General features: G+C 45.0%; 1 protein-coding gene across 1 annotated transcript; it reads left to right on the top strand.

Annotated features, from left to right (window-relative positions):
* Positions 1 to 3,156: 3,156 nt before the first annotated feature.
* LOC309347207 (IgGFc-binding protein-like) lies at positions 3,157 to 27,703 on the top strand (the record flags this gene model as incomplete). The annotated part of the gene is made up of 9 exons (XM_081871547.1): positions 3,157 to 3,555; positions 5,058 to 5,344; positions 6,578 to 6,843; positions 8,606 to 9,204; positions 10,367 to 10,937; positions 20,456 to 20,769; positions 22,294 to 22,580; positions 24,114 to 24,379; positions 26,413 to 27,703. The coding sequence occupies 9 exons, from the start codon at positions 3,157 to 3,159 to the stop codon at positions 27,075 to 27,077; spliced, it is 3,654 nt and encodes a 1,217-aa protein (XP_081727673.1). The 3' UTR covers positions 27,078 to 27,703.
* Position 27,704: the final 1 nt, after the last annotated feature.

Below are 27,704 nucleotides of genomic sequence, written 5' to 3'. Positions count from 1 at the left end.
TCCTTGTCGGGCTGAAATTAACCCTGAGCCCTATCTGTCTGATTGTATATTTGACCTCTGTGCCTCCCCAGGCGACAGAAGGGTCCTGTGCCAGTCCATTCAGAAGTATGCTGCAGCCTGCCAGAGAGAAAACCTGAGCATCTCAGCTTGGAGGAATGATACTTTCTGCAGTACGTATCTTGGAGCTGTGTTACTACACTTGAAGCGGAGAAATATTTCTGTGTTGGTTTCTCATCGTTTCTCATTTTTCCCAGTCTTAAGTTCAGTTCTCCACATTTTTGCAACGGTTTGCGGTTTTAAAAATGCTCATGAAAACCTGTAAAAATGTAATTGCACACTTCCTTCCAATATACACATTTTTTTTGTACTGTATTTTACCTGATTTCCCATTTTTGCAAAGCAACTTAAACAGTGCACTTTATATGTTATTTTCACTACGATATGCATCTTAACACAAACTTTCCATTAAAAGAAGGCCTTTTTTGTACACAAATGGGAGCTGCAGAAAAATGCAAAATTTGAAAGATGGCAGAACATGCAGATTAGGTAGATTCTCACTGAAATTCAAGCTGAATTCCTTCCCCTTCCCTGCTTACACGCACAACAATTACACTACATGGACATAAGAAGAAAATGGTTATAATTATCATTGAACTTTCGTTCAATGCCCATAACGAGAGAGAGAGAGGAAAAAAAATTGCTTTCTGTTTCACCGGCCTCACAATTTACTTTATTTCTTCTCCTCCTTGTCTTGTGGTGAAAAAATTATGTAAAAATAATAGCTCCCTGCCGAAAAGGCTGCTGTAATTTTAAAAAGGCATTTGCTTCTCAGTGAGGTGGAGATTGCAGAATTTTACAAACTCGGTATGGTATTGAAGTAAACTTTACTCAGAGGAGATCCGTTGAAATTAATGAACACAACTAAGTTAGGTACATTGATTTCAATGGTTCTGAATAAAACTTAATTGAGTACCACCTTGGGGCTGAGCAATAATGGTCTCCCAAATTTCTCCATGGTTTTTGTGGGTGACAAAATGTGTGTGTAATGGGGACTGATATCCTTGGAGAAGGAGTTGAAATTCTCCAACACCTTATCTCTGAAAACTATCTTTTGTTAAAATTTGGTTTATTTAATGTTGAATGAAACTCTGGGCTGCTTCAGACTGGTGGTGGTTGTTGCTGTTGTGTTCCAAAACGTTAATGATGCACAAATAGTGCATTAGCAGTGGGCTTATCCACACACCATTCTGCTAAAGTTCATACCAATAACAAACTTAGTCGGTCTCTAAGGTGCTACTGGAAGGAATTTTTTTATTTTGTTTCGACTATGGCAGACCAACACGGCTGCCTACCTGTAACCATCTGCTATGTTAGTTGATCCACAGCTGCAACCAACATTAAAGTCAGGAGTGCAGAAACCATTTTGCCAAGCACTCTGTAGGGGAGGACTGAAATCCTCTGTAACGGTTCAGGAGGAGGTCAAAAAAAGAAAAGAAAAATCCAAAACTTGCCAGAAAATTATTTTCAGGAAAAGCGTTTTCTTGTTCCCCACCCCTAGATCTCCAGTGCCCACAACACAGTCACTATGAGCTCTGTGGCAGTCCTTCGCATCAGTTGTGCTTCGGGACCTGGCTCCAGAACGTCTCTGCCTCTGCTTGCTCTGAAGGGTGCTTCTGTGACGACGGTTACTATTGGAATGGCAATGAGTGCGTCTTGCCTGAGCAGTGTGGCTGCAAGCATGATGGGCGCCACTACAAAGTGAGCTGGTTGTCCAGTTCAGTCAAAGCCTATTATTTATTATTAATTATTATTAATTATTATTAATAATTATTTATTATTATTATTATTATTATTATTATTATTATTATTATTATTATTAGAAAAACTGCTCCCTTTCCCTTTTGGGGTACAGTGGTACCTCGGGTTAAGAACTTAATTCGTTCCGGAGGTCCGTTCTTAACCTGAAACTGTTCTTAACCTGAAGCACCTCTTTAGCAAATGGGGACTCCCACTGCCGCCACGGCACAATTTCTGTTCTCATCCTGAAGCAAAGTTCTTAACCCAAGGTACGATTTCTGGGTTAGCGGAGTCTGTAACCTGAAGCATCGGTAACCTGAAGCGTCTGTAACCCAAGGTACCACTGTATTCCAGAGCCTGTATAGAGTCCTTAAGTGAGTTTCCTATTGGTAGGACAAAACAACAGAGGCCAACCAGATTATATTGAGAATCAAAGTGGCTAGTAAGCCTGGTTTTTATTCAAGGAACTGTTACAACAGGGTCCCCACTCACCACACATAGAAGGGAGGGAGAACCCTGAGCAATGGTGAACAAACCCTTATATAGACTTTTGAAATTGCCCACCCTGTAGCCCAAAACCACCTCCCCAAAACATCATACATACATCACAGAAGGAGGCGGTCTACAGCAGAAGTCCTGTCTGCCAGGATACGTTATAATGGTCACTGGTTGCATTACCTGGACAGCTTGGCCATTCTTTTGTGATGGTTAATACTTTACTTCCTGAATGCAGGGCACAGGCTCAAATTCATACACAAATACGCCCTTAAGACAGGATTTGCAAGCAAAAAGACAATGGGATGGCTTTCCCCATTTGCCTCCCTTACTGCAGAGGAATATTTGAAGTCATTGGGAGAGTCAAAATGGCTCCAGGATTGCTCTCCCATACTATTTCAGGCACATGGTTCATATATTTAGATATGTGCATTTATGAACATTTATTCTATATTTGAGCCCTTAAAATTCTTATAATGTTTGTTTGTCTGTTGTACTCCACCCATCTGACTGGTTTGCCCCAGCCATTCTGGGCAGCCACTTCCAACAAAATATAAAGGAACATGGCAAAACATAAAACAATAAAAGCTTCCTGAATAGTGCGTAATTTGGGAGGGGTTATAGATCAGGAGTGGAGCCCTTGCTTTCCGTATGGAAGGGACCAGGCAGCGGGTTGTGAGCAACACCTGGGCCTGAGATCGTAGAGGGCTGCTAAATGAGTCTCTTCTGCTTTAAGGCCACTTCCTAATATTACCTAAGTTACTACCCTGCCACCTTTGCCTAAGGCAGGAAAATGTATTGGGCCAGCTGTGGGTACATTGAAGGAGTTATACTATATGATGGCCATATCCCTTTGTCTTCCTCATGCAGGTTAGAGGCCATATCTGGCTGCCCGGCTGTGCTAAAAAATGCATCTGTGACCCCCAGGGCAATTTCCGTTGTTTCTCAGCTAAATGTAGCCGGGGCCAGCAGTGCGCCCTGAGGGACGGACAGTGGGGCTGCCGGAGTTTCCTGACCACCTGCGTTGTGACGGGAGACCCTCACTACTTCACCTTTGACGGTGCGGTGGTGCACTTCCAGGGCAGCTGTGACTACGAGGTCTCTTACACTTGCAACTCTTCCCGGGATTTCTCCTTCCGGGTTATGGCTGCCAACAGGCATTTCTGGAAACCCAGCGTATCCTTTGTTTACCGAGTAGAAATCTGGCTCCTCACCAGCCACTCGAGTTTCCACATCGTCCTAGAGCGAGGCAAAGCTGCCCATGTGAGTTGAGGCGGGATGCTCACTGTTATCAGGCCTGTGAGCTTGCACTGATTTAGTCAGCAGGGCCATGGACCTGGTGTATGATTTGGAACTGGAGGGTGTGTGGCCAGTGGCAGCTGGAGCCCATTGCAACTGGTAGGGTGGCTGGACAATGGTAGGCAGAGTTAGAATGAAAGATAGGGGGAACCAACTGTGGTGATCACACAGGGTCCCCGGACATTTCACCGTCTATTGATCCCTGTGCCACCACTTTATTTCTCGCTGCCACCACCCAGGCCCTACCTGGTATAATACTGAGTCCAGTTAGGTTTAAATTGGAACATAAACCTCTGTTTATTTATTGCAGTTTAACAAGTGTGTGGTTTCATAAACAGTATCAGTCAATTACATTCATCGGGTGCCTATCCAGACCTATAACTTCCGCTACCTGCTCTCACTCACTAAACCACCTCTCTGATTTGCTTGTCTTCCTAGCCCCTAACTGTTCCTGACTCAGCTTATTTCACTACACTAACTCAACCTCCCCACAGACTCTATCCCAATTCACTCCCACTCCAACCAACCACCCAACTTCCAACAAACTCTCCCCTCCGCCCCGCCCCCCCCAGCTGATTTTATAGTCCCTCTGACTCCACCCCCCAGGTTCCGATTGGGTAACCTGTTTAACTATTTCACCTCCAGCACTCTCATATGTTAACATCACACCAACTAATGCTAGTTTGGCCCCAGCCCTCCTTTCTACTGTGCTGCCGGAGCAAAGCTGAGACCAAAGCAGAGGTGGTTGGCTGGCATTGTCTTCTTGTAACTAAGGTAGGCAGCTGGGGGGGGGGGTGGCTGAGGGCAGACCCAGGTTGGTGTGGCAGTGCCTACTGAGCTACCCTCTGTTGAACATGGCTAGTTACCAGGCAAGAAAACAATGAACAGGGTGGTAATACAATGACTACTGCAATCAACACAAGATAATATTGACACAAGGCAACTATCTGTAAACAAGCAATAAGCATCCATAAAAATGGCAGAAGTAGTTTCTTTCCCAAATAGGTTTTATCTTAAACAATAGCAAACGCAGTATATAAAGAGTTCTCTTGTAATATATCAGTGGTTCAGTGCTCATTTCTTCTCTTTCCAAAAAAGATTTTGGAAATTCTATTAAACAGGAGGTTTATCAAACTGAAGGACATTGTCCTCTTTCTATGCTCCTCCCGATGGAAACGCACAGATGGAAACAGATATACGGTATCCCTGCTTTAAGTCGTTTACATACTGTCTTTTCTTGTATATTATTTACTACAAAGCTTGATGACTAAGCTCTTTAGTGACGAAATGTCAGATTACCAGACCGAAGTCTGAGCACTGAACCACTGATATATCACAAGTTAACTGTTTATTTACTGCCCTGGTTCAAGACCCCCACCACCTTACTGTTAGCAACACAGCTAACAGGAAAAAAAAGCTAGCACCACAGAAACTGCTTTTCTTCCCCTGCCCCTTTTAATATACAGGTTAATGGCAGAAGGACCCAGTTGCCAGCCCATGTTGGATCCATTGCTCTGATCTTCAGACTGAGGCACATGGTGGTCATAAGAACGAAAGCCAACTTAGAGATCCAGTTCAATGGGGCCAGCAGTTTGTTCATCCGTGTGGGCCCAGAGTACCAGCATCAGCTGTGCGGAATATGTGGAAATTTCAACGGTGATGCCACTGATGATAAAGTCCTGCTCAGTGGAGAGAAAGATCTGAGTGATGCAGAGTTTGGGAATGCCTGGATATCAAACACCAGCCCCAAGTGGTAGGAGTATTCTCTTCCCCCCAGAGCTAAAATGGAACCTGCTCTGTTCTCCTGTGACCTATATTGCATGCAAACAGGGCTGGTTCTGCCATAAGGCAGAGTTGAATCAGCCAGCTTAGACAGCAGATGCCGTGGTGTGTCACACAACCTGCCCCACACCTTGTAAAATAGCCTGCTGGCCTCAGATGCTGTGTGTTTAAGTAAGATTCAACCACAAGTCCACTGAGATTCTGTACATGGAATTGTGGGGGAGCCATTTTTTAATTTTATTTTTTGCCTCAGGCAGCAAAAAATCTTGAGTCAGTCTTGCATGAAACCCTTTCTTAGGGAAGCACAACTGCCCAACCTTATCAGCAGAGGTGATGGAAGAAAAGCAGTTCTCCCACAAGGCACTCCTCTCTCTTTCCAATTGCCGCTAGAGAGGCTGTTGACGTTTTGTCTTCCCCTAAGGAGAAGAGAGAAGAACAAGAAACACTCTGGTGAGCTACCATCCAGCTCCCAGTTGTGGTTCCTCCATGCCCCAATGGCAACCAGAGGATGTTTTGATATTTGAAAGTATTTAGGGGATGACATACATTTTGCATTTGACAAGTAGGCCGCTTATGACATTTCCTATTTTATGATTTCCTTTTTTTAAAAAAAAAACCACCCAATACATCTGGTCAGATTTGAAGTTATTACATGTTAAATTTTGTTTTGTTTTGCTGCTTGTTTTTCAAAATCACATTATAATGTGGATTATACAAAATGTGAAATGGCAGAATTTGGCAAGAGAGTAAATTTCAAACATTTTCAGAGTATCCGTCATATTTAGCAAGGGCAAGCAAATTTTTGTTCAGAAGAACTTTTTGATATGATTGTGATTCATCATCATTTTAAATGATGAGATTAATTTAACCGGTTTTCCTGATTGTTTCACATGGATATACAGTGTAACATACATTATAAACCACCTTTGAGTTAGCATTTTAACCAGAGTGGTGCAAAATATTTCAATTAATAAACAGCTGGTTCTCCTTCAGTCTTGCCGCAATTCTTGGGACTCAGCTAGTCTGGTAAAGAAAAAGTGATTTATATGCGTTGTTTATGCGATATAACATTGTGCCACCAGATGGCAACATGGAGTACCGTTTTTCTCTACCTGTTTTCCCTGTTTGAATGTACAACGCTTTAGACTGAAACGCTTCTTTGATGTGCCTGCATCCAGCCTTGTTCTTCCCATGATTCTTTTAGGTGTCAGAACGACACTGGGCTTCTTCATCCATGTCCCAAACAACATGTGTTTGAGCGCAAGTGTGCTATCCTGATCAGCGATCCTGGGCCCTTCTCTGAGTGCCATTGGCACAGAAGCCCCGACCCTTATTATGAGTCCTGTGTTTATGACCTCTGCCAGTACGGACAGGCCAACCGCATGCTATGCGGAGCTATTGAAGCCTATGATGAGATGTGCACCATTATTGGTGTGAAGGTGACAAACTGGCGTTGGGAGATTGGATGCAGTAAGCAAAAAGGGGTATTTGCTTATATGTTGAAGTGCTGGCACATTAGACCAATAACTACTTCTGCCTGAGAGCTTCCCCACTAAGATGCCTGGACCCCTTGCAAGAACCTCTGGTTCAAGACTGCCATCAGTTTTTGCTGGGGGAAGGCTCAGTCATTGTGGAGCATATGCTCCACATGCAGAAAGCCCCATCTCCTCCAGCTGGAGCTGGGAAAGCTTTCTGTCTAAAATCCTGCCAGTCACCATACAGTTGTCACTAAGCAGCAGGATAGCCTATGTGGTTCCATCTAGATGTCGTTGGACTCCAGCTCCTGTCAGCCCCAGCTAGCATCACCAGTGGTTGGTGGTGATGGGAGTGTTAGGATATAGCTCTATTCCACCTTAAAAGATTCAGGCATGACTGTTGTGCATCACATGCCTGTTTACGTCCAGCACGGTCTGCTAGGAACTTCCGTTGAATGTTGCTTTTGCTATACTGCTGTTTTGCTGGACACGAAGGCATGCAGACATGTTTTCCTTTGTTCCTGAACTATGTTGAATAAATGCTGTACATTTTTGCTTGCACATCTCTCTGTCCGCCTCTTCGCTGTGAGGTGATTTACACACTCTGCTGACAGAGCGTGCACGGGTCTCTAATCGTATCTGAGGCTCATGTCACTGACTTGACTGATGCTGTTCCACGGGAGACTGGTGATTGTCTGGAGCCAGCTGGGGGCCTGCCTGATGCCCCCGTCCCCCTGGCAGTATCCAGTCAGGGAGTTGTAGTCCAACAACATAGAAACATAGAGTTGAAAGGGACCATGAGGGTCCCCTAGTCCAATCCTCTGCTGTGCAGAAATCTCAGCTAAAGCATCCATGACAGGTGGCCATCGAACCTGTGCTTAAAAACCTCCAAGGAAGGAGAGGCCACATCTGGAGGGCACCCCATTGTATATCCTCCTGTAGACAGTACAAGATGGTTTCTAGGTTGTTCCTGGTGCTACTGCTATGAGTCATAAGGACCCCAAGCAGGTTCTCTCCTACATAGAGATTCAACCATTCTGTGTGTGCACTAAATAGAAAAGAGGGGTAGAATAATCATTGCTAATAGCTGTGTGTCTATAGGACAATAATATGCTCCTAACATGCATGCAATATGTGTATCAATGTAATATTCTTGACATCTCTGTCAAAGCTGCTGAGAGTCTCAGAATTAAGATCAGCCCACAATATCTCTGGGACTATTGGCCATGCTGACTGGGGCTGGTGGAATTTGGATAAGGCAAATGTCTTATGGCTAACCTCTCAAACATAATTTACCTTTGCCTCCTGTAGGAACCGTGATAATAATAATAATAATAATAATAATAATAATAATAATAATAATAATAATAATACCCCACCCATCTGGCTGGGTTTCCCCAGCCACTCTGGGCGGCTTCCAACGAAACACTAAAATACAATAACCTATTAAACATTAAAAGCTTCCCTAAACAGGGCTGCCTTCAGATGTCTTCTAAAAGTTTGGTAGTTATTTTTCTCTTTGACATCTGGTGGGAGGGCGTTCCACAGGGCGGGCGCCACTACCGAGAAGGCCCTCTGCCTGGTTCCCTGTAACTTGGCTTCTTGTAGCGAGGGAACTGCCAGAAGGCCCTCTGTGCACCAAAATGTTTGACCAATACAAATGCAAAAAAAGAGAGACCTTACTAGGACTTTGCCTTGATATGCTAAGTCTGAGCATGAACGGCTTCCAAAGCATTTCACGTTTTTCTCCCCCACAGGTTTTACCTGTCCGTTCAACCAGTATTATGATTTCTGCGGCCCGGCCTGCCCAGCCACTTGCACCAACCTCAATGCACCCTCCAGTTGCACAAAGCCCTGTGTGGCAGGCTGCTTCTGCCGAGAAGGCTATGTTCTTCACTCCGGGGTGTGCGTACCCAGGAGGATGTGTGGCTGCATGCTAGATGGCCGCTATTACCAGCTGGGAGAGGAAGTGATCCTGACGGACACTTGCAGCAAGAAATGTTCCTGCAAGCAGCCTGCACGCCACATGGAATGCCAGGAACATGCCTGTGGGCCTCTGGAAATATGCAAAGTTGTGGATGAAAAACGGGGCTGTTACCCCATGAAAAACGGCACCATGTGGATATACAGCCATTCTCGCTACATCACATATGATAATCACATTTATGGTTTCCGAGGTGCCTGCAAATACATCCTGACTACCTACTGTGGGCCCCCAGGAAAGCTTCCGGGTTTCACGATCAAAGTGCTGAATACACACAAGGCCTCCCTTGCGATGACGACAGTGAAGCAGTTGGAGCTCGATATCTATGGGGAGCAAATTATTATAGAAGCAGGACAGGAAGACAAAATACAGGTATGGCTTTGCTGTGTTATCCCTTGCTTCTCTGGGTCCCTTTCTGCCCCAAATGTAGGATGCAAAGGGCTCATCAGACTAGAACCTGGGACATTCAAGACAGGCAAAAAGTAAGTATTCTTCACAAGGCACATAGATAAAGCTTTGGGATTTGCTTTGACAAGATAATATGATGGCTATCAGTTTGGGTCTGCACCAAATCTTTCAACATTATTGGATGCCTACAAATTTGTGTTATGAGAGAGAGAGAACTTATTTTTATCTGCCTTCTACACAATATACAGCTGTACTTTGGCTGTGGAACTTAATCCGTTCTGGGAGTCTGTTCGACTCCTGGAATGGTTCAAAAACCAAGGTGTGGCTTCCGATTGGCTGCAGGAGCTTCCTGCACTCAATTGGAAGCCGCAGAAGCCACATCAGATGTTTGGCTTCCAAAAAACGTTCATAAACTGGAACACTCACTTCCAGGTTTGCGGCGTTCGGGAGCCAAAACATCCCAGTACCAAGGCGTTCAACAACCAAGGTATGACTATACAGTTTCAGAAGCTTCTGTCATGCCACCTCTAACAAGCTTTTTCTCCAAACTGGGAAGTCTCAAATACTGCAGCCTTTGCTCACAGGAGAGTCTCTCCGCCCCCTTGACCATTTTGGTTGCCTGCTTCTGAACCTTTCCCAACCCTTCAATATCCTTTCTGAGCTGAGGCAACCAGAACTGTAAACAGAATTCCCAATGTGGTCACACCAAAGATTCGTATAACAGTATTATGGTATGGGCACTATGATATTGACATAAAAATTCCAGCTTGAAAATGAAGACTGCTTAAAGCGCAAGTTAGCATAAAATGCAGGCTTTGTCACTGATAAACTATAAAAAGACTTAATGCCTATTCATGATTGTCCTGGGTACCACCTTCATTCAACGAGGCTAATCTAGAAGTCTCTGTTTCCCTGCCACCTAATTTAACGCACTATTTGTATTTTTATGGTTTGGTTATACCTTTTTAAAAAAAGAAATTGAGAACTGCCCAGAGAATTCCTGTTATTCGGCAACCTTTTTAAATGTTGTTAATAAATAAATAACAAATGCATTGCTGGCAAGCTTAAACCCTTGGCCTTGACATACACATGTCACAGAATGTTCGCACCCCCATTTTTGTCCTAGGTAAATGGGTACCTGATGAACCTGCCTGTCACCCTCGCATCAGGGAAACTCAACGCCTATTGCAGTGTCTCTGGCCGCTTCGTCATCGTTGAGACTGATTTTGGCCTCTCTTTCTCCTACGACTGGGTTTTCTACGTGTCTGTTTCTCTTCCTGAGACTTATTCTGGCTCCCTTTGTGGCCTCGGTGGAGATTTCAATGGGAACCGTCTTGATGACTTCAGGACCCCCAATGGTACTCTGGTAAAGAATGCTCATGCATTTGGAAACAGCTGGATGCATGCAAGCTCTCCGTTCTACTGTAGAGCAGTTGGGGCTCTGTCTGCATGCAGTGAGACTGAAGTAGCCAGGTTCAGATCGAAGGACCGCTGCGGAATTATAAGCGACGTGAACGGGCCGTTTAAACACTGTAACAGCCCAGAAGATGCTCGGCTCCACTTGGAAAACTGTGTGAAGGACATGTGCGCAAGCACAAACAGCCGCAAGACTCTCTGCGAGTTGCTGCAGAGTTATTCCCAGCAGTGCCAAGCTCGAGGCATCAACATTCAGCCGTGGAGAGAGATTGCTGGATGTGGTAGGCAATTTTTCAGTAGAGAAAAATATATTTAGGGTACAAGACTCTTATTTTTCTGCAGGATTGAAGGAAATGTGTGGGCTCCATTGGGCACAGGATTCAGCGTAGACTCAGCTTCCTATTATTTTTTTATTATTATTCTTTAAAGGAAGCTCCTAGAGCTCATGGCTGAGAAAGGGGTGCTTTCAAAGTCTGTGGGTGATACTGAAATCACATCAGAGGAAATTGCTAAGTAACAGATCCAAGAGGTCAAAGGATGGTGTTTAGAAATGTGTATGGCTTTTGCCGTGACTAGCTGAACCATAAATAAATAAAGCAAAATAATTTTAAAATGCAGGATGATTTGTGCAAAATAGGGAAAAAATGTATGTTGGTTCCATCTAGTCACATTTTGGGGGGACAGAATTTTAATTATTTTAGCACACAGTGCATACCTGTATATGCAGCATGACCTGATATTGTTCTTTGACACTGAAATCTGACTTGGCGACTTTCTGAAAAGCTAAAAAAGCACTGAGTATTTCTGTAACATTTGGCTATGTCAGAGAATATAATTTCTTTTTGTCTTCCCAACCCAAGCAAGCCTTTTGGGATAAAAGCAAGCAGTCAGACAGTTTTATTTAATTTTCACAGAGTATCACAGAAAGCAGAAGGCCTGGAAAACATGTTTTCTGAGACAGGGCTTTTTAATTTTCTAATTGCAAAGTGCAACTTGCAGGTTCATTGTGTTTGTCCTCAGAAGGACCTTCTAGAGACAAAACAATAATGGGAAAAGGTTTTACAAGCAAGGTGGGCCTTTATCTCCTGTGCCATCCAGGCATTACAAGCGGAGACCTACACCAAAGTGTTGTATCCTCTGTCCAGGAACATTCTGGTTCAGGTCCCCAGTTCACATGGAACAGAAGCCCCATTTGGGGTATGCAGAGAGTGATGGGGTGAGGGAGAGACGGAAGGCGTTAGGATGGAGGAGAAACTTAAAGCAAGTGTTTTATTGCTATAGAATGAGCAGCAGATCTCTGGACTAGGAAAACTGCTGTTTTTTTTCCTTTTGAACTGCTGTGCAAGCATGGTACCAGCTAAGTTTGATGTTGAAGGAATTGTAGAATTCTGAAGTTCATAAATAAACAACCAGATGGATACAGGAAAGACATAGGTTGTGGCTAATGTTGTGGTGGCGCTGTGGTCTAAACCACTGAGCCTCTTGGATTTGGCAATCAGAACATCGCGGTCCAAATCCCCATGTCGGGGTGAGCTCCTGTTGCTCTGTCCCAGCTCCTGCCAACCTAGCAGTTCGAAAGCACACCAGTGCAAGTAGATAAATAGGTACCACTGTGGTGGGAAGCTAAACAGCGTTTCTGTGTGCTCTGGTTTCCATCACAGTGTCCCATTGCGCCAGAAGCTGTTTAGTCATGCTGGCCACATGACCCGGAAAGCTGTCTGTGGAGAAACACCAGCTCCCTCAGCCTGACAGCGAGATTAGCGCCGCAATCCCATAGTTGCCTTTGACTGGACTTAACACTCCAGGGGTCCTTTACCTTCCTTGACCTTTTACCTGTGTTTAGTCCACTTCCCAAACTAGCAGTGGGAGTGAAATGGATGCCTGGGAGTGTGTGCAAAGGCTCAGTCTTAGCTAGAAATAAATGAATATTCTGTGTGATGTTTTTATTTTCCAGACTTTACCTGCCCATCAAATAGCCATTATGTACTCTGTGGTTCTCCCTGCCCTGCCTCTTGTGCTGAACTGGCTATGCCCAAGAACTGCAGCTGGTCCGCATGTGTCGAAGGATGCCAGTGCAATGCAGGGTTGGTGCTGAGTGGCATCGAGTGTGTGCCTCTGGAGCAGTGTGGCTGCTTCTACAAGGGACAGTATTACCTGAAAGGGGAAACATTCTTCCAGAAAGGAGAAAACTGCCAAAAGATGTATCAGTGTAATGGACCTACCTATGCAGTCGTTGCTGTTGAGTCCCTGTGTGGACCTGGACAATTCTGCGGTACCCAGAAGGGGGTGTATGGGTGTCATCCATTGTTGGATGGTATTTGTCTGGTTTCTGGGTTTTCCCACTACGTCACTTTTGATGGGTGGCATTATAGATTTCAGGGCACCTCCACATACGTCTTGGCTGAACTGTGTGGGGTGTCCAAGCCTTTACCAGCTTTCAAAGTTGAACTGAAGAACGAGAAGCAGTCCAGCAGCCCATTATCTGCAGCATCAGAGGTGTTTGTGCTGGTGAACCACACCCAGATACATCTGCAGAGCGGACACAGGGGCAGAGTCAAGGTAAGAACATTCTTACGTATTCACAGCTTGGCTAATTTATCACCACCATCATCATTTTTAATTTGTATACCGTCTTTCTATCTTACAATACTCAAGGTGGTTTACAAGCTGAAGAAACAAAAGATGTGCATCTTATAACAATCTGATGCAATACAAAAATGTGATAATAAAACATAACTTTAAAATAGGCAACCTACATCAAAAAAGTAACATTCAACAATCATTAGAATAGTATTAAATAATAATAACATATAAAAGTTAAACAGAAATCCACTCAACAGTTACAATTAATAATTTCTAAACTATAATCAATAAAACAATGGCAAGCCACAGTACAGTCATACCTCGGGGTTAAAGACGCTTCGGGTTAAATCTTTTCAGGTTGTGTCTCGCGGTGACCTGGAAGTACAGGAAAGGGTTACTTCCAGGTTTTGCCACTCGTGCATGCGCAGGCACTCAAAATGATGTCATGCGCAGAAGCGGCAAATTGCAGCATGCACAGACGCAGGTTGCATTCTGCTCAGGTTGTGAATGAGGCTATGGAACGGATCCTGTTCGCAACCAGAGGTACTACTGTACATACAATAATACAATACAAATTGAGAAGCAGAGACAAGAAGGTGGTGGGGCAAGGCAGGTGGAAGGAGGCCTTGCCTGACAAAGTCTCCCCCCTCACAGTTCTTCCTCCAGGCACAGCTTCCTTATGAGGAGTCTCAGGGCCAGGGGGTGGAGCAAGGCAGGTGGAAAGAGGCCTTGCCTGATGGAGTCTCTCCATCTTATTTATTGTCAGGGTGCTTACTAAGTGCTGTTATATTCCAATTACGACTAAAAGAATCAGAAGCAGGGTATTGCATATAAGCCAGTGCAGTGTAATAATAAAACAGGTCTAATGACTGAACTGTGCACACCGGCACCTAAGAAAGATGAGGGGTCGCTGACATCTCACGCTCGTCTCTTCTCTATTGAACCCACTAAGTCTTGTCCTACTTATCTTTTCTTTATTTTGTAAATTTTTAAACTCTTAAACCTTCCTCCTTCACCACGCCCAAAACCTGGGCAGATGGAGTGCAGCTGACATTCCATCGGTGCAGAGTAGCCTAGTGCCACAAAAGATTGTTTAGTGTCATCAGCCAGCCTTGCAAACAAATCCGTACATGTTACTATTCCACAAGTAAAAGGTATTTACCGCTCTTACAAGACTAGCATGTTTACTGTGGCATAAGCTTCCCCTTCATTGGATGTATGGCATGCATAATAGTGGGGGATTGTAAGCAGTGCCATCAGAGAGAAATGAAATGCAAAGTTACAACAGCTGACCGCTCAATTACAGCAGCTTTCTGTCAGTTGAATGAATTTTATTGTTACAGTCACAGACCAGTTCCGGCTCACTTACAATATCAGGGAAATCATAAAACACAACAGGAATACATTGAATTGCAATTGGGTATAACAGAGACAGTACAGATACAGTGGCAGTTAAAAATATATATTTATGTCAGTTTTTTGGGGGGAGAGGACTACAATTCCCATCAGTTCCAGGAGGCATGGGAGCTGTAGTCCCATACAAAAGCTGGAGAGCACCATGTGCTCAATAGTGCATTTATTTATTTATTTATTGAGTGAGTGAGTGAGTGAGTGAGTGAGTGTTGGCCTCTGTTTGAAATGCAGCATTTTCCCACAGCGGCTTACAACATTTAAAACAATTAATGATCACGATTTTGATTTTCCGCCTGTTTACAACCATCTGAAACTCAAGGTGGCTGACATAAAGTCAGGGTAGATGCAACCTAAACAATTCAGCTCACAGTGAAATTGAGCACCATTAAAACAGCAACAGATGTGTTTTAAATTGGCATCCTGAAAAAGCCCATCTTCTGCTGCAATCCTGTACATTTACCTGGCAGCAGACCCCATGGAACTCAATGTGGCTCACTCCTAAGTGGATATTGGGGGATTGGACTGTAAATAAATAGACCTCACTTCCTCTGGCAATTAATACTTGCTGTCTCCCACATGCACTGTGGGAAATTGAAATACCGTCTAGAGCTGCCTGCCATTTTCTAGAGTGATGGGTTTCGGGGAAGAAAGGTTCAATGTTCTTCTTTTGCTCACACAGATTGATGGTATGGTCGCAATCCTTCCAGTGCATTTGAAAAACCAAGGAATTGTCATTTACCAGCATGGGTTTTACACAGTTTTAAAGACAGACTTTGGGCTAACAGTGAGCTATGACCTGGCCCACAGCGTCTTTGTCACACTTTCCCCTCAATACCAAGGCCAGGTATGTGGGCTGTGTGGGAATTTCAATGGGGTTGCTGACGACGACTCGGAGACACGCAATGGATCTACAGTGAAGCATGCCTTGGACGCTGCCCTAGACTGGAGGTCATCAGACATTCCCCATGGCGCCTCTTCTCCTATATTTGGTCGGCGGGGAAGTCTCGTCCAATCTATATCCCTGTGCTGGATAATACAGAATCCTGATGGGCCATTTGCCTCTTGTCACTTGCAAGTTGACCCAGAGCCTTATCTGACGCATTGCATTTTTGACCTGCACATCTCCGCCGGGGACAACAACGTCTTGTGCTGGTCCATTCAGACATATGCAGCGGCCTGCCAAAGAGCCAATGTAACCCTCCGGCCCTGGAGGACAGAGTTTTTCTGTGGTAGGTCCATTTTGTGATACTTTGCACATCCCACAGTTTGGGGCTCTGTCCACATTGGCCCACTTCCATTGCAGCCCTCAAACTTCCATTTCCCAATGCATGACTCTTACAATTGGTCCTGTAATGCTTCTAGGGGTTGCTTGTGCGTAAGTCGTCGCCACACCTGGCTGAGTCACCTGGGTGAACTCTTTCTGTCCGGACAGCCACTCATCCATGGCTGTCTCAATCGCTGGCAGAATCCGTCAGTGGGCGTTTCTTGAACTTCTTCCAGCAAAGAAGCTCTTTGACGCCTAGTCTCCGCCTACTCTCCCTGCGCGGAAGTCTTCTGTGCAGGGAGGGTGTGGGCAGCGGAGGACCCGTGCTCTCCCCGCTGGTCTCCGGCGAGGAGTCATGGAGCCTCCTCGCCGATTCCCCCATCTGCCCCCCTTCTCCACTGGTGCTACGCTGATTTCCTTCCCCAGCAGATGGGCTGCCTCTCTCCCTCCTGGGACGCTCTCCGGAATCCCTCTGGAGCCCTCCCTCCTCCTCTGGCTCTGATGGCAGTTCTCTGACAGGTCCTCAAGGACATGTTTGCTTAAACATATGTGCTTTCTGTTCCTGTGACTACTGCATTGTTCTTTGCATTCTAAGCAGCAGAGGACAGCATAATGGGGTTCACGGCTCATCTGGCCTCCATTACTGATTCTAAGTGTAAACTTAAATTTTGGGGCAGGGAAAAGAAACTGGAACAAATTAGTGCAGATTTGGAAGCATCCCATATGTGCCCTGCTGACTATGCTGTAGTGTACTCAAAGAGAGGGAGGAATAGCATTAAAAGTCAATGCTGTGAGGGTCGGCAGAATAGGTGAACATGTACCAAGGACAAACTGCTTCCCTCCATTAGCTACCTCAGGTACTAGGCGTCAACAGGACTGTAGCTATTCAGATCAAATCTGATCTGATCAGGGTTGTAGCCCAAATGAGGTCACTGTGGGACAGGCATCCCCAAACTCGGCCCTCCAACTACAGTTCCCATCATCCTTGACCACTGGTCCTGTTAGCTAGTGATGGTGGGAGTTGTAGTCCCAAAACAGCTGGAGGGCCGAGTTTGGGGGTGTCTGCTGTGGGATAACCAGCCTCATACAACCAACATGCTTATGTCTAATTAATGCATGAAGAGGTTAGAAGAAGAAGAAGAGTTTGGATTTGATATCCCGCCTTTCACTCCCTTTAAGGAGTCTCAAAGTGGCTAACATTCTCCTTTCCCTTCCTCCCCCACAACAAACACTCTGTGAGGTGAGTGGGGCTGAGAGACTTCAAAGAAGTGTGACTGGCCCAAGGTCACCCAGCAGCTGCATGTGGAGGAGCGGGGACACGAACCCAGTTCCCCAGATTATGAGACTACCGCTCTTAACCACTACACCACACTGGCTTACCATAGAGTAAGCTGTCCTGCCAGGCTTGGCTGTGTCCACTTCCCTTCACCTTGGAGTAACTAGCTAATGAATCCCTCCACAGTCTACTTGTAAAACTCAAACCAAGCTCAAACCACATGGCTCTCATCAGCCACTCTTGAGTTCCTATACCAATCATTTAGGAACTTTCACCACTTTGGAACTAAACTATACTTGTTGTTTTGATTATGGATTTTGTGGTTTTATATTTATTCTGTAAACTGCCCTGAGACCTGCAAGTATAGGGTGGTATAATAATAATAATAATAATAATAATAATAATAATAATAATAATAATATTACTGCCTGTGCAACCTTCTGACTGATGTATGGAAAAGCACATGAACCTGACCATTGGAGAATTTGTAAGTAAACCACTGTCAGAATAATCACTAAGGCAATTTTTTAATTGATAAGCTCAGTCACTGTATGTAAATGCTGCATTACAATGATGGTGGCACAATAATAATACATCTTTAAGAGTCCTAAAAGCATGGGTGAGAGCAATGGCTTTTGTAAACAGTGAAAAATATAAACAACCACTCCAGGTTTTGAAAAATCCCTGTTACTGTATTTTGGTGGTAGAAAAACAAACCATTTCTCATCCTTGTCTATCCTCTTCTTTTCAGCTGCAGATTGCCCAGCAAATAGTCACTATGAGCTCTGCAAGCCGCCTTGCCAAGATCTGTGCTTGAGCTCCACATTTAAACACCTCTGCAGCCCCCTGTGCTCAGAAGGGTGCACCTGTGATGATGGATACTTGTGGAATGGAGACAAGTGTGTTCAGCCTGAGCAATGTGGATGTAAACACAATGGGTTGTACTACAATGTGAGTAGATTTCACCCTCCCTGATGCTGTTAAAATACCGTTTAAAAATACTGGCATGCAATGCTGTGTTGTTGTTTTTTAAATAGAGAATTAAGATTACTCTGCTAGATTCAAAGCCAATATGAGCTTATGCAAGTGTTTAGACCATGAGCATTTATCCTGAATTGTTTGTGGGGAGGTTCTACAACAAATAAACACTCATCCTGATTTGCTTCCAGAGTGTATACTCATCTTCCCATTAATCATCCATTCATCTCATGCTTTTCAATGCATTTCCTCATCTCTTTCCTAACTGCCAAAACTCATTTCCTTTTTAAAGTGGATTTGTTGCACTAGGGGGGACAGAGCACTTTAATCCCCTTTAATTGTGCAAACCTAATTTGCGCTTGAATCCCTGGTGGCATCCTTAAAAGCACAAGACGCACCCTAAGGCAGCAAGCGTATGCATGCTATATTATTTTCTTGTTAGTATTATTCATTATTATTATTCATTAATTGATGCTTGTTCAAATTCAGGTTTTCCCAGGGAAAGCAATGGGGCAAGAGGAAAACCACTCAGACCCATGCTTAGAAATTGCAGGACAAGCTGAAGTGTGGACGAGCCCATAGTTTTGCCCTAGGCTCTCTTTATCAATAGCAGCCCTCCAAAAGGTGAGGAAGAAGGCTTTCCATCTCTGCTTCCCAACATCTTTTTGACTGGGGGAGACTGAGATTGAGCCTGGAGTGTTATGCACCCAAAGCGAGAGCTCTGTTATTTTGTCCTCCAAACAAATGCCTTTGTCTTGGAAGTCCTGATGTGTCAGGACATACTCATAGGTGCAGCTTTTCTCTGCCACTCATACTCCCCCCTTGTGAGATTCTGGCTGCGTACTGATTGAAGACAAAATAATAATAATAATAATAATAATAATAATAATAATAATAATAATAAATTTATACCCGGCCCATCTGGCTCGGTTTCCCCAGCCAATCTGGGCAGCTTCCAACAAAATATTTAAAACATGATAAAACATCAGACATAAAAAAACTTCCCTAAACAGGGCTGTCTTCAGATGTCTTCTAAAAGTCAGAGAGTTGTTTATTTCCTTGACATCTGATGGGAGGGTGTTCCACAGGGCGGGAACCACTACCAAGAAAGCCCTCTGCCTGGTTCCTTGTAACCTCACTTCTCGCAGGGAGGGAACCCGCCAGAAGGCCCTTGGAGCTGGACCTCAGTGTCTGGGCAGAATGATGGGGGTGGAGATGCTCCTTCAGGTATTCTGGGCCAAGTCCATTTAGGGCTTTAAAGGTCAGCACCAACACTTCGAATTGTGCTCGGAAATGTACTGGGAGCCAATGTAGGTCTTTCAGGACCAGTGTTATATGGTCTCGGTGGCTGCTCCCAGTCACCAGGCTAGCTACCGCATTCTGGATTAATTGTAGTTTCCGGGTCACCTTCAAAGGCAGCCCCATGTAGAACACATTGCAGTAGTCCAAGCGGGAGATAAAATGATGGCCTAGAGGAACAATCATCTGATGTGACAAAGGAGGTGATTCCTATGTTCTTCCTTTCCTTTGCGCCTTGGGAAAGGGCCAGCAGAGACCACTATATATGGCTGCCCTCTAATTTACTTTCCATTTTCTCTAGGTCTGTTCTGCAAAGACAGAGCTCTTGCTGCTTTATATAGTTTCATATTTCAGAGATATGCATATATATATATATATATATATTTGCTTTCGTAGATTTTCACGGGTACAGGAATGCAGGTTTTGGTGTCCTCGGGTGTCTTCCCGTGTAAAAGTTGGGGTGTCTAGGCGACGTTTCGACGAGGTCTCACTCGTCATCTTCAGGCTGGTGCTTTCGGCTTCTTGTTACTGGAACAGAGCAGGATCTCAGTGTTTGAGTTCCTATAAATACTGTAGAGGGGGTGTGGTGTATAGCCTCCAATGTTCTGGGCAGAGGGAAGTTCCCAGGCTAGTGTGCCCAGAACATTGGAGGCTATACACCACACCCCCTCTACAGTATTTATAGGAACTCAAACACTGAGATCCTGCTCTGTTCCAGTAACAAGAAGCCGAAAGCACCAGCCTGAAGATGACGAGTGAGACCTCGTCGAAATGTCGCCTAGACACCCCAACTTTTACACGGGAAGACACCCGAGGACACCAAAACCTGCATATATATATATATATATATTCGTGATCTTTTCACAATGGCCATTCTTTCTCTCTTCATGGCTGCTTTCCCTACCAGATCGGAGACCTTCTCTGGCTCTCTGGTTGCACACAAAGGTGCAGTTGTGATGCTTCTTCCGCCTTCCGCTGTGTCCCAGCAAGCTGCAGCCACAAACAGCAGTGTGCCCTCAAGGATGGCAAGCTGGGCTGCAGGCCTCGGCTGGCCACTTGCACCGTGTCTGGGGATCCGCATTACTTCACTTTCGACGGGGCTGTGGTGCATTTCCAGGGCACTTGCGCCTATGAGATCTCAAAGACTGACGGCTCCTCTACTGACCTCTCCTTCCGGGTGGTGGCAGCTAACAAGAATTTCCAGAGTCCTCTGGTGTCCTTTCTTTACCGAGTGGAAATATGGCTTGTCTCCAGGCAGTTCCGTTCTCATGTTGTTTTGGAACAAGGCAAAGATGTGGAGGTGAGCAGAACTTGTTGGGCTCAGAGAAGAGGCCGCGGGGTGGGAATCAAACACAAGCAGATTGGAAGATATACATTATAGAGCAGCATAACCAGAAACCATTCTTAAGGAACACATCCTATGAGGAAAGGTGGAAGGAACTACAGTGGTACCTCAGGTTAAGTACTTAATTCGTTCTGGAGGCCCATTCTTAACCTGAAACTGTTCTTAACCTGAAGCACCATTTTAGCTAATGGGACCTCCTGCTGCCGCTGCACCGCCAGCCCGATTTCTGTTCTTATCCTGAAGCAAAGTTCTTAACCTGAAGCACTATTTCTGGGTTAGCAGAGTGTGTAACCTGAAGCCTATGTAACCTGAAGCGTATGTAACCCGAGGTACCACTGTATCTTATGTGAGAATGTTGTGGATAGTAGGAGAGGATATATTGATTAAATATTATCCTTCCTCACTCACGCTAGTGAGTCAGTAGCAGAGTACATTCCCCAGTATATAGCAGGAAGCTAGTAGGTAAATTCATTTGAATCTCTTTACTTAAGCCAGGCATGGCCAGACTTGGCCCTCCAGATGTTTTAGGACTACAATTCCCGTCATCCCTGACCACTGGTCTTGTTAGCTAGGTATGATAGGAGTTGTAGTCCTAAAACAGCTGGAGGGCCAAGTTTGGCCATGCCCGACTTAAGCAATCTGGCTTGTCCAGATTGGGCTTGATCCTGGTAAATTCCCCTTTTACCCCTCTTAAAAAGAATAAAGACACAACATTCTTCTTTTAAAAGTAATGATAAGAAGTTTACCTACATTCAGTTCGCAGTAGGTTTGCTGAAAGCAGGCTTTTAGCTTGTAGTTACAGAAAGAGAGTGGGTTCATCCTATGTAGGGATTTGAGCCCATGTGCTGCTGGCTCAGAGCCAGCAGACAGCAAAATAGATCAGTATCAGAAGAAAGCAACAAAAGAGTAAAGGGAAGATGTCTGTGTGACTGGCCCTTTTACAGGGGTCTCATGGGGTCACGCCCACCTACCTGGTCACACGCAGGGGGAGGATGCTCCAGACCAGGTGTGACAGGAAGTCCTCCTGGAACTGGAGTAACATCCCCCTGTGTGTCTACTCTGGGCAAACAGGAAGTGTTGTACTTGACTGCTTATGTTACATCCCACATCTTAGCCTGGAGAGGAGAAGTCTGAAGAGGGACGTGATAATACTCTTCAAATATGTGGAGGGTTAATTCCCAGGGCCCATTTTCTTTAGATCTTTTTGAATCTGCCTATATTCTTGTGAATTTGCCTCCAAATCCTGATAGCTGCTGAGGACCATTGTGATGCCCGCCTACTTTTACCACCCAGTTCTCAGAGTGGAGGTGGAGAAGTCTAGGAAGAAGCAGTGCCAGCAATTGTAAGCAGCGGCTGTTTCAACAGCCTGGCATGTGTGTCCTCCTTGGGCGTTGCTTTGTGATGTTGTAACCCACAATTTCCCCTCTGGACACTACAGTTATTTCCTGGTTCCCACTTGCAATTCCGTTCCCTTTTCAGGTTGATGGGAAGCAGACCCTCCTGCCAACAGAGCTGAAGCAGTTGGCCAACATCACACAAAGGAGGAACGTGGTGACTTTGAGAGCGCCCCCCAATCTGGAGATCCAGTACAATGGCCGCCATGCTTTGTTTGTCCGTGTAGGCCCAGAATACTGGGGAAAGCTGCACGGGATGTGTGGGAACTTCAACAGCATCCGCAGGGATGATAAGGTCTTGCCTGATGGCAAGAAAGCCAAGAACGATGCGGAGTTCGGCAACGCTTGGATGTCGGACAGAAGCCCCTCAGAGTACGTTTATACCCTTCATCTTTCCTTTGCCATTTATGGTGGTGCTGGTGCATTCACACATGCATGGAAACAGGAGCTGATGAGGGCTTTCTTTGCTGCAGGACATGCTCTTCAACTGCCTTTGCTCCTCATGCATTCCTGCATCTGAATCAAATGCAAACCGTTATCCCCCATTTTCCAGTCTGACTGTCTGCTTTGTTTTCCTTCTCACCACTGGTCCTCTGATCCTTCCATTAGGCAGCAGATGTTGGTGGGTGGGAAGTGATGGGGAAATGTTGGAGGACTGATCTGTGTGACACGTGGCCTCCCTGTGCTTCCTAAGCCTGGACAGTTTCTGAACATGGATCAGGTGTCATATTATCCTTTGCCTCAAGCAGCAATTAGTCTTGGGCTGGTCATAGGTGTTCACTTGCTTATCTACTTAAAATGTCTGGCTTTTTAATGGCTTTATATATATATATATATTCTACTCTGTTGCTTGTTTGCTTAAAAAAACAAACACTATTTCATGGAAGGGTCTGGAGATGGCTTCATGACTGATAAACGGGCCAGTCGATCAGCTCTATGCAAATCTGCTACAAAACAGAAATATGCGCTTTCCCTTGCGCTTGGCATCTTTTTATGAATATGATGAACGTGTTTCCATAGCAGCCTGACCACTAAATTTATGTGCATCTGTCTCTGCTGAGAAACAGCATTCTCTGATTGGTTTCAGGGAGAATGGTCCACACCATTTCAGAATTGGTGTTCACGATGGGGACCTGCAATGGAACCTTGCAGAACAGAGTGCTCTTGTTCAGTGTGCCAGTCAGTCATGCTCTTTATTGGATACTCCATTCCCCTTTCCATTCCTCACACAACAGGCATGATGTGGTCCCTAAACATGCTTAGTCCTCATTGGATTGTCTGCCTTAAGAATTTTTCTACTACTGTAAATCTTGAGGTTCCACTAAGTATGCTGGTGCCTCCTTTTTGGGCCTTTGTGTTTTGGCTACAGCAATATACAATATTTTTTGCTCTATAAGACTCACTTTTTCTGTCCTAAAAAGTAAGGGGAGATGTGTGTGCGTCTTATGCAGGCTGCACAGCTATCCCAGAAGCCAGAACAGCAAGAGGGATTGCTGCTTTCACTGCACAGCAATCCCTCTTGCTGTTCTGGCTTCTGAGATTCAGATTTTTTTTTTTTCTTGTTTTCCTCCTCCAAAAACTAGGTGCGTCTTGTGGTCTGGTGCATCTTATAGAGCAAAAAATACGGTAATTCATCACTTCCACTTGCTATTAGTATAAGTGACGGCTGTCAATCTCTTCTTTTCCTAGCCAAAAATAGGCACTTGAAGAGGATTGGGCATTACTGGATATTGTCCTGTTTGGAAGTTTTGGAATTGGGGAGATTTCATAAAACTCCTCTGGAGATTCACCAGAGCCCAATCTTGAACATGGCTTAAATCTTGCCTGTTTGGGTTGATCTATGGAGTTTTGTACAGAATTTCTGAATGCACAGTATTTCCAGTTAACCGCTACTCACACTTTCAGGTGCAGAAACGACACCGGAGGATTTGAGCCTTGTGTAAAGCAGCAAGAGTTTGAGCAAATGTGTGGGATTCTAAGAGATCGCTCAGGGCCTTTCTCAGAATGTCACTGGCATGAGGATCCAGATTCTTATTATGAATCCTGTATCTATGACCTCTGCCGGTTCGGACCAGGCAATCTCATGCTCTGTGGAGCCATAGAAGCTTATGAAGAGATGTGTGAGATGCTGGGAGTGAAGGTGCCAAACTGGAGGAAAGAACTTAAGTGTGGTGAGCATGGTTCCTCTTGAGCTATCTATGACATCACCACTTACAATGTGCAAATGTGCACACGTTTATTTCTATGTCTTTAGTTCAGGGGAGCTTTTCTGTTGTGAGCCACATTCCCACAGGGGTAATCTGTTTGGGGCTGCATGCCAGCATTCAGGGGCGGGTGAGAGCCATTTTTGGCAAAAATCAAAAATGAGAGGTGGAGTTTGCGGCACTGCGGGCTTGCATAGCGGTCTCTCTCTCTCTCTCTCTCTCTCTCTCTCTCTCTCTCTCACACACACACACACACACACACACACACACACAGCCCCTCCATCTCTCACCATCTCTTTTTCTCCCCTATGAGAAAAGGTTACAGCATTTGTGTTACACCACACCCCTATAGCAGCCATTTTTTTGGTGCCACTTCCCCATGAAAGCCATTTTGTGATTGGTGCCCAAAGCACTTACTCAAAACAAAAGAGATTATTGTGGACTTTAGGAAATGTAAATTGAATATTCAGCCACTTATTATTGAGGGGAAGTGCATGGAACAGGTCTCGGTGTTTCGATTTCTGGGAATGGAGTTGAGAGATGACCTAACCTGGGGAGAAAACAGCAAAGACCTGATGAAGAGGGCACAGAAGAGGTTATATTGTCTGAGAATCCTCCGGGGAAACAATCTCTCAAAGGACCTGTTGATGGCATTCTACCATTGTACTGTGGAGAGTGTATTAACTTATGGTCTCTGTGTGTGGTTTGGGAGCTGCACTGCCAGGGAAAAAAACAATGCTGCCCAGGGTTGTAAAGACTGCAGAGAGAATAATTGGGTGCACTCTTCCCACCTTGGATCAAATCTATGCTGTCAGGTGCCATAAGAAAGTTGCAGAGATAGCGCAGGATAGTACGCACCCTGGAAATGATCTCTTTCAGCTTCTGCCTTCTGGAAGAAGGTGTAGGGTTATAAAGACCAGGACTAGCCGCCTGAGAAATGGTTTCTACACAAATGCAATTCTGGTTCTAAACGCAGCATAAGGAGTCTCTATAGTATATTGTATTTTAAAATGGGGTTTCAGAGTTTTTAGGGGTTTTTGAATGTTTTATGTAGATTTTCAATTTCATTGTTCTGTATGGGACAATGACAATAAAGATATCGTATAAGTATGCCCGCTTGCCTGAAGAGGTTTGTGTCCTCGGTGCTGTATTATGAAGAAATGCCCTTTCTAATAGACAAGATCCTCCTGCACAATATTTACTCTCACAAGTAATTTCTATTCAGCAAAGCTTTCTGCCATCTTTAGTTAAATGTTTAGGACAATATCCAGCTAAGTTTTACTCAGAGTAAAAGCACTTACATTAATGGGTGTTAGTCGTGTTCATTAATTTCAAAGGCTTTGCTCTGTAGAACTAACATTTATGGCATGGTATTTCACCTGGGGGATAAGGGACAAATAATTCACTAGTTACCACCCTCCCCAATAGAATTGCCCTCGTGTCAGGTTCTGTTCCCACAGCAGAGGGAGGGGAGGCTTGAATTACTTATTTTCCCTCTTTCGTCTTCTTTTTGCAGAAAAAAAGATCATTAAAAAAGAAAAAAATGGATTAAATCAGTTGAAATGACGACTCGTACACACTTACCTTTTGGCCCGTGCTTTCTAGGCACAGATGTGTGTTTTCCTGGTCTGGGTCTGAGTGTTTTTGTTTTGCCTTGCTGCTTTCCCCAGAAAACATAATCTTTAATGCTGAATCGGAGCAAATGGCAATTCGGGTTTTCCACGGATAGTCATTTGCTCTGATTCAGTTGTAAAGAGCAGGTTTTCACAGGGAAAACAGCTTTGATAAGTGTGGGCGAGTGCTTAGTCACAAAACCTTCTGTGGCTGCCTTTAAATGTTTGGGGAGGAAGGAAAGACCAAATCACAGGTCCCTTGCATCTATTTTGACTTAAGTTGCCAACCAGGGTTGCAAAATAACGTTGTGGTTGTCTCTTTGTTTGGTGGCAGCGAGGGCAGTCATGTCCTCTTCTTTTGGGATAATTTGTTTTCTTTTACCCTAGAAATTGCCTGCCCGGCCAACACTTACTATGATTTCTGTGGCACAGCCTGCCCTGCCAATTGCACCAACCTCAATGCTTCTGCCCAGTGCTCCAAGCCGTGTGTGGCAGGTTGTTTCTGCAGAGAAGGCCATGTTTTGAAGTCTGGAGTCTGTGTGCCCTTGGAAGAGTGTGGCTGCAGGCTGAATGGCCACAGCTATCAGGTGGGAGAAGAGGTGATTCTGACAGACACCTGCAGCAAGAAATGCTCCTGCAAGCAGCCCGGCCATCCCATGAAATGTTGGGACCACACCTGTGGGCCTCTAGAGAGATGCAGAACCATAGACGGCATCCGGGGCTGTCACCCTGTGAAATACGGCACCATGTGGGCATTCGGTTACCTCCGCTATATCACGTTTGACGGAGTTGCATTTGATTATCGAGGCGTCTGCAGGTACACACTCACTAGGTACTGCGGCCCTCCCAGCCAGCTTCCTGCTTTCACCATCCATGTGACCAACGAACACATGGGCTCCATCGCAGCATCTTGGACCAGACGGATAGAGCTGGATGTCTATGGGGAACACATTGCTGTAGCAGGAGGGCAAGAAGGCAAAGTGCAGGTAAGGAGAACTTTTTGCAAGCTTGGAAGAACCTCACACACACCCCAGAGAACACTGCAGAACTGATCAGTAGAGAACCTGGAATCCCCAAAGAGTCACTAGCTTGGCACGCTCGTACACAAATACACTCTGCCTATACAGTCATTTTCGCAAGTCTGCAGGATGTTTGAGGAATCGCCACCATCTAAATTTAGCAAGCGTTTCAGGTGTCCTGTCCCAAGAAGGGATGGAGAGGAGGTCACAATTAAAAGAGTTGCTCGTCGACAAACATGCAGTAGAATGCTAATCATGCTCACTTAGCAGTAAGTCCCATCGCATTCCTGGTAAGTGCGTTAAAAGATTGCAGCCTTAGTTGTCATGCATAGGTCAGAACTGGAAGTAACAGCAGTAGTCATGTATGTCTGCAAAAGTGGCTGCCCTGTTGCATAGTAAGATATAGATATGGCATCTCAGGGCCCCTGCAGTTGTCCCTTTCCTTGTGCCTTTGTGATGATTTGTGCTCATGATAGCATCGGGTAATTATACACCATCCTCTTTTTAATACTGTTTGTGGCTGCAGACATTTTGGGGAGGGCGTGCTTGTTGCTTTTCCAATGGTGTGTGTCCCGTAAGGCCTGCTGCAATCCTGTCGCTTTTCATACCATAAATGTCCAGGGGAGAGCGGGGGCTGTCTTTTTCTTTCATTGCACTACA

The sequence above is a fragment of the Podarcis erhardii genome (assembly GCF_964252035.2).
Source record: "Podarcis erhardii genome assembly, chromosome: 7".
Lineage (NCBI taxonomy): Eukaryota > Metazoa > Chordata > Lepidosauria > Squamata > Lacertidae > Podarcis > Podarcis erhardii.
Note: the sequence above shows the minus strand (reverse complement) of the source record. Positions and strands in the feature narration are given on the sequence as shown.